Below are 8159 nucleotides of genomic sequence, written 5' to 3'. Positions count from 1 at the left end.
ACAACCACAAAATTTGTGGCATTACTTTCAGCTTTTGAGTGGTGTGACATTAAGATCGTAGCCACCGTCAGGACATTGCAGAGAAGGTCAGAGCTTTGTGCACATTATTTGACATCATTCTTGCACATTTTTTAAACATTTAATACACCTTTAATACACTTCCATCCACTTCTGTTTGATGATCCAGTTTCAATGGTCTGAAACAGGGGACTGGGTAATGCCACACTGATCCTACTCACTTGATAAGTTAATTGTTTCTGCCAATAAATAGTGGCATGATATGTTCATATAAGACACAAACATGGGTCCAGTTCCATTTTGTTTGTCCAAATGGAAACACACACACACACACACACACACACACACACACACACACACACACACACACACACACACACACACCACACACACACAGAAAAATCATTTCCTGGTGGTGCATAATCACATGGACGGACCATGTGAACTTAAAGGGCTGACAAGTCAGTTTTTTTACAGCTCATTTTTGAAAAACATGTTTCTCTCTCATGTGGCCTTCTTGGTTCTGACGTTTTCTTCACAGAAGAAAGTGCAGTAAATCCTCTTTATGATCAATATTGCCGCCTCATAAATGGGATCCTAAGATGAATGGGAGGGGTTGGACACTAAAATGTCACGAGGCATTGAAAACAGATTTACTCACAGAAATGCACAGGTAAGAATTACAGTATCATTCAGAGGATTTTAGGATCCATTTCCAGGCATTTACCATATTTCTCTTCAGTTGAACAGCACCTATGTGTCAAGGTATCAAATGTTTTTGAAATGGGGAAATTTACTGATGTCTGAAGTACACTGCGTAACCCCACACAGTGAATTTAATGGTACCCTTACTTATCTAAAGCACTTTCATGTATGTATGCGTTTCAGGAATTTCTCCTCGAATCTTCTGAACGTCTGACAGATCTGTGTTACATTATATGTGAGTACTTGGTCCCTAAGGAAATCAGTCTGGATGGCATAATTCATATAGAAGATGGTATAGATCTTGATGGCATGGTTTAATATATTGGCATCCTTGTAATATGAATTGATTTCCTTAAACTCGATAACCGCTGAAATGGATGACCGTAAAAACCAGAGCCAGAGAAATGTGTGATCAAGCAACGTGACTTGTTTTTAACCTTTGTGCTTCCTTGCCAATTGATGTCCCACGTGTAATTGTTTTCTTTTTGTTATCTATGGCTCCGTATAGTATTTTTGTTTTATGAACCAATACAAAGAATATGTTTCATGTTTTTACGGCCCACATGCCTTGCCTTGATAAAGGTATCTAATTCCAGAGGATCAGATTCATTAATCATAATGCTTCTCTTCACGGCTTGTGATCATAAATGCATTACATTACAATGCAGCTAAACATATCAATGTAATCTTAATGAAAATATAACATCGTTGATGTAGTTGCAATGTCAGATTCTACATTAAACTGTGCTGTTTGCATCAATAGCTTTAGTACTTTTCCATGTCCATATAATAAAAAAGTAATTCATTGATATACTAATTTAGATTGGAGTAAACAAAGCAGTGATGGATAATCTTTAGGTTAATTTGTTACTTATTAGTATTTTGGCAGTGCAACTCACGTGCAGTAAACAAACATCGGATAATACTACTACACAACAATTGCCGTAATTAAGCATTCAAGGACATAATCATATCAGGCTTATATCAGGCTCTCTGTTAATCAATTACAGGGACTAACTTCTTATCAATGAGGAAATATAAGCTACCAGAGAGTGTGTGGGTGAAGTTGCCCTCCAAGGGATATATATATAAGAGCCATCACCACATCGTCAGTGACAGTGTCTGAACATCACAAGCTATAATTGCAGCCATGAGAACCAGCATAGCATTCTTTCTCCTCTGCAGCTACCAGATCTCCAGCTCGGGTAGGTTCCTTGACACACCCAACAGGTTGATGATTTTTACTCGAGTCATTATGACATTGCAGATAGGTAAATAGGTTTTTGTATGTTGCTAAAAATGGTCCTGATGTTGAGGGAATTTGTGACTCTTAAGTTCTTACTGTATGTTGAGTCTTGGAAGAAACCGGAGGTCACAAGCAATTTCAAGGCCATGTGCTCCATATTCAAGCAGAAAGCAGAAATGCTGCAAATAAAATAGCAGAGTCAGCTGCACTGGCCATGTCTTGGAAAACAAACGACTAAGTGCAAAAGCTTTTGTTCCTGCACAGCAATGGTGTGTCGAGTGGTTCCGGGTCGGCTGAGACAGATTGATGCCGGGGCGGGCCAAGTGGTCGGGGTGTCCGACAACAATCAGGTCTACAGTCTGCAACAGGATGCATGGAACAGGCTGCCCGGTGCCCTCATACACGTCAGCGTGGGACCGGCAGGGCTCTGGGGAACCAGCCGAAGCAATGAAATCTTCAAGCTTGTGTCTGGAAATTGGACCAAGGTTCCAGGTACAGTCATGCCATTACTGTTGTTTGACCTAACCGTACTATATGAGGGGAGGGGTGATTATATTCTCTAATGAGATGTTCATATTTTAAACATGAGTTACCATGTATTGGTACCATGTCATTCACAGTCATACATACACAGACCAACACAGGTCTGTGTATGTATGACTGTGAATGAATTCATGTCAGTATATTTGAGTAATTCCTGTGTGTGTTTACGTGCGTGTGTGCGTGCGTGTGTGTGTGTGTTTTCTGAATAGGGCACCTTAAACAGCTAGATGCTGGAGGAGACCAGATCATTGCAGGTGTCAATGGGGCAGACAACATTTACTGCCTTGGGAGGGACTCAACCGTTGGATTCAAAGGAGCAGGCAGCTCCGTATCGTGGCAGAACCTTCCTGGATCGCTGAAATACTACAGCTGTGGCCCCATTGGCTGCTGGGGTGTCAATGCGAACAACAATGTCTATATGATGAAGGTGATTTCATAATATCACATGAAGGAATTGGAGGGAAGCTTTTAATCATTTTGGTATGGTTGTGTACTTGGTTGAATACTTTGATAGTCAATCCATGCGATGATGGTGCAAGTGTCTGTTCTGTCAGGCTTTACGTAACTCACAAGTTGAATGCTTGAAACAAAAGAAGCTTTATTGTAAAAACAATTCATGTGTATAATCATGGACTAATACCATGCTCCTGGTGCTCTAGGGGGTAAACCCTGTCGGGTGTGGGGGCACCATGAGTTGGACGCATGTGTCCGGCTCCTTGTCCATGATAGAGGTGGGATCGGATGGAAGCATCTATGGAGTTAGCCCAGGAGGCTACATCTACCGCAGGTATGCGACTCTCTTTGTTATATCATGGAATATTTATACAGCACCTTTCAAGCGTTGGCACAAGGTGCTTTCCAAGATATGTATAAAGAATAGTACTATTATATTATATTGTATTGTATTGTATTGTATTGTATTATAGTATTATCTATAAGGTTGCTCATAAAGAGTTGTACTGTTAATTGAGAAACCATAAAGAGTTGTACTGTTAATTGAGAAACCATTAAAACATTCTCCATCCATCTCTTGTTTGCAGGGAGGGTGTGACGGAATGTAACCCCACAGGGACCCTGTGGACTCCAGTAGGGGGCGGTAGCAGGTACAGACATGTGTCATACGACTTGGGGCATCTATGGGCTATTCGTCAGGATGGGACCATTTTGGATTGTGTTTAATAACTATTAACTATGAACTATTTGCAAGTTCATTATTTTGTAACATTGCATTGTTCTTCAAATTCTGAAAGACACTGAATATGCCTCATTATTGAATTTATGGTTGATTTAAAAAGATGTCTTTGAAAATGTATAGGTGTTACAGAAAATGTTACAAATGATTCCCATAAAATGTTTTGCTCGGGAACAAATGAAAATATTTCTGTTTGTAACACCTTCCACAGTGTTGTAATACAAATATGTGTAATGCAGATATATACATCTGCTTTTTATGGTAAGAATGCAGATATATACAGATATAAACATGTGTTTTTAATGGTTTGAATGAATTTAGTTGTTTTTTTTTGTCTTGGTCAAATGCTGAAATTCTGGAATGTCTCATGATGTTTGATGACTTCCAATAAACACATGTCAAATGTGGCATTTGGCACATTTTCAGATAATGTCTTAATTTGTAATATCTACATGTAAGTATATGTCATAACGCTCTCAAATGTCATAATAAAGTTAAATTCAATGTACTTAACCTTCAGTGTCGCAAATGTTTTAATATTTGTTTATCCCACACTCTGTACATTTTTAAGACAAATTATTTTAGGTAAGTGTGCCAGAATTGAAAAAAGAGCAACCCCTCCTGAAAAACATAAACAATATGTACTCCCAGTACTTCCTATTTGTCATCATTTAGACCACATTCCAAAGTTTCCTGATTGGATCAAGAAATCAGCTTAATTCAATGTCACATCAGGGCTGTGTTCAACCCAAACAAATACAGCAACACGTTTATGTTATGTTACGCAAGCACAGCTGAGAGGGTCATTCTTTCTTTTATTTTCAAAGAATTTTTAGAACCTGATGAAATCGGTACAAATACTTAAAAAAAGTTGTAGTCTTATCTTGCATTTACAATCCATTGTGTCCATTGCCTTTTTTAATATGGTGGGGTTTATATTCACGTCGCTGCTGATTGGGTAACACCTCTGATACACCAACCAATGACAGAATACGTACCTCAAAGGCTATTGCACACCGTTTCACACTGTTTTGCAGAAACATGTCGTTCAACCTGGAAACTGTAGCAAAGCGGTGCACACCGTTTTCAGATTGAATGTGCTCCAGTTCTCAATATTGGGTTTCCAGGCAACAATTCTCAGCAAACACTTAGCTCACAAGATATTAGCAGGTAATGCAAGCAAGCTGTATGTAATGACCAGCTATGTTTAAAACCATTTAAAACAAAGAGTACCATCCATATAAACTAATTTACTCTGAATTTGATAATATAACACAGTTTTGCTGACTTTGCTGAATTTTGTCATTTGAATCTCTCAAATGAATGTAACCCATACTGTTCCCACAAACAGTGAGTGTGGAAACATAGGGTACTGAAGGCAGGGCTAACCTTACTCTGCCACCTCTCTCTCCACAATTTTCAGTAGAGGGATCAGGCTTCGTCTCTCTCAAGAGAGCCTGGCTGTCAAACCTCACCTGAATATGCCAAGGTCACCCCTAATGTCTCAAAATGCCATCTTAAAGGACTCCCCCTGAACAACCTTGAGAATAATGCCATTATATAAACCGCACTTGCCTCATTCTTGCCTTTTCCACATCGCTCCCTGCTTAAATAACAGCTCCAGCTGAGTGAAAGACCTTTTTTCACATATCAAAATACCCTTTCATGTGAAAGTAAATGCAGACCTTGTCTGTAAAACCTCTCCAAATCCCATTGAACACATCTAGCACATTGTGCGCTGACAGACTTGCCAAGAATACATTCCTTGAGGAGAAAATCCTGCGTGTGATCAGTGAGGTGTTCAAAAAGTCATGTTTGGGTGAGCACTTGTAAAATGCATCACAAACCACAATGTTTCACAGGGTTCACAGAGGAGACGTTTCCCAGCGTTCATGAAGTGGATATCTCCACTACAGAGCCACGGCCAGCAGGACTTCCGAACAGGAGTTACTCCACCCATCTGAAGATGTTACCACTGATGGCAATCAGTCAGCTAGGAACTCAAATAATATGGGTCTCCTCCTCCTCCACAAAAAGAAAGAAAAACAGTCATGAAAACCAGATGGTTGAACAACGTCAGTGGCCACTCACATCTTGTGTGTTGTAAACTTGAGTCCGCCTGCATCGGCAAAGCTGAGAATAGCAAACAGTGGGTGAGCTGAGAAAGGAAGAGAAACTGAGGTCCATCTTTTTTCTGCCTATTCATCACCCAGCAGCTCTATCTTCCCACTAATCTGCTCCTCGCCCAGGGTATGAAAGTGCTGTTTATCCCCTTAGCTCCCGCTATGATTGATCACAGGCTGCCTGGGCGTGCTGGGCAGAGCAGGAGGTGGGGAGCAGAGGAGGAGGTGAGGAGCAGAGCGGGAGGTGGAGAGCAGAGCAGGAGGTGGGGAGCAGAGCGGGAGGTGAGGAGAAGAGGAGGAGGTGGGTAGCAGAGCAGGAGGTGAGGAGCAGAGGAGGAGGTGAGGAGCAGAGCAGGAGGTGGGGAGCAGAGGAGGAGGTGAGGAGCAGAGCAGGAGGTGGGGAGCAGAGGAGGAGGTGGGGAGCAGAGCAGGAGTTGAGGCCGAGTGGAACCACCTCACCCGCCCAGCCGCCACTGAACCTCCAGGAGCTTAGTCACTGAAAGTTTTCAGAGAGCATGCAAGACTATTTCCGTTATTTATTGGATGATTGCAGTTCTGGTTAATGTTGTTTTAAGGTTATGGGGTTCAGATCAATTGTTTTTCGACTGAAGAAGAGCATTCTTTGTCAGTCACACCACTGTTGTTTATCGACAAGGTAAAGACCATTTTGAATACACAGTAACAAATGTTTTTGTAAGTGATGGATTGATTGATCAATTATGTGTTATTAATGTAGTGTGTGTATGTATGTATGTATTACGGTTGCAAAATGAAAGGAATTTTCTTCTTCGAGAGTTAACAGATTATTCATTAATCCACCACACACACACACATTTATGATATTGATCATGATATTGACATTGAATATGCAAGTAATGCATTCTTCAATAAAGGACTTTATTGAATCAAATACCTTTCACATGCCAGTCCTCCTAGATGTAGTGGCACTTAACAGTAATGTAACTCTCTGTAGTCAACTGTCGATCGACCATAGACAGCTTTAATTTTTTATCCTTTAGAACCTCGGTTCCCAAACTGGGGTACGCGTACCCCCAGGGGTACGCAAAGAGGTTCAGGGGGTACGCGGGGAGAAAATGTCCGCGATAACGGAAAACGGACGGAATTCGCGGATGAAACAGAATTGCAATTTTCAGACGGAAACATCATTTTGTGCATCAAAATCGCCCAAATTCCCCTGTATTTTGCCCTGCAAGACTGTATTTCTTTCTAATAAACACAACAACGATCTCAACGATGAACAAGCATTAATTAAAAAACAAAACCACTGAGAAAATGTCACGTCTGTGCTGAACTCCGCTCCGGCCACGCCCCCCTGTTCAACGGTTCACACACACACCTCCGCTACAGCCTGTAAAATGAATTCGCTCATCTTCCCAATCGCCTGCAAATAATGTTTTTTAAGTCTTCTGTTCTGTTGATGGCTGGCAAACAACAACCTTAGAAGGTTTGGGTCACTTGTGGCACATATTATTCACTCATTTTAAGCCATCAATCTACCTCAGGGTGAACAAAATGAAAAGGAAAACTTCTTTTTTTAACCGGGGGGGGGGGGTACGTAGCTGGAGATAGAGGAACCACTGCTTTAGAAGTATAGTTCTAAAGGATTTGTCAGTGTGTCTCTGATTGGGATGCAATATCCTGGCTCGACAAAGTTCATTAGACCACGGAGGCCTTCACCGTAGGCTGTATTTGGTGGCACCATGTCTTTAACAATCATATCACATATTAGTTATGTGATTTTAGAAGCTTGCCCGTCATCGCAATTCGTTTTAGCCAGTGCTTGAATGGTTTATGGTTGGTTGAAATCTTCTGGAACATTCGCCCGTCAGTAAGGTTGAATGCTGGCTTTTTAAATGGTACATCAGCGGACATGTTGCTGCATGAAACCTAAGCACATTTAAATTTTTTCTTAGTGAAATGGTCCCACACCACACTCCTCTTTGCCTGCTCAATCATCGTGCTTTCAGAAACCACGGGAGGTTTGAGTACTATCATAGTAGAACAGTGAAAAGAGTAGGCCCACTCACTGTTATGAAAATGTGCAAGACTTGTGATTAATTGATCTATTATGGAACTCTTAATCGACTAAATTCTGTATGTATGTATGTATGTTTGTATGTACAGTATGCATGAATGAATGTATGTATGTATGTATGTATGTATGTATGTATGTATGTACTGTATGTATGTATGTATGTATGTATGTACAGTATGCATGTGTATAATGTGTATGTATGTATATATCTATGTACATATCTATGTATAAATGTATACATTTCTTTACAACAATGTGTATTGTGACCGTCCAGTC

At 40.7% G+C, this 8159-nt stretch overlaps 1 protein-coding gene across 1 annotated transcript; it reads left to right on the top strand.

Annotated features, from left to right (window-relative positions):
• The first annotated feature begins 529 nt into the window (after positions 1-529).
• Positions 530-4013, top strand: LOC105889556 (fish-egg lectin-like). Its single transcript, XM_031582739.2, has 6 exons — positions 530-691; positions 907-958; positions 2234-2461; positions 2722-2939; positions 3172-3299; positions 3553-4013. Exons 1-6 carry the CDS (start codon positions 647-649, stop codon positions 3689-3691), a joined length of 810 nt encoding a protein of 269 aa, XP_031438599.1. The 5' UTR covers positions 530-646; the 3' UTR covers positions 3692-4013.
• The last annotated feature ends 4146 nt before the right edge of the window (positions 4014-8159 follow it).

The sequence above is a fragment of the Clupea harengus genome, chromosome 16 (assembly GCF_900700415.2).
Source record: "Clupea harengus chromosome 16, Ch_v2.0.2, whole genome shotgun sequence".
Taxonomy (NCBI): Eukaryota; Metazoa; Chordata; class Actinopteri; order Clupeiformes; family Clupeidae; genus Clupea; species Clupea harengus.
The sequence above is the reverse complement of the archived record's forward strand: the minus strand, read 5'-3'. Positions and strand labels throughout refer to the sequence as shown.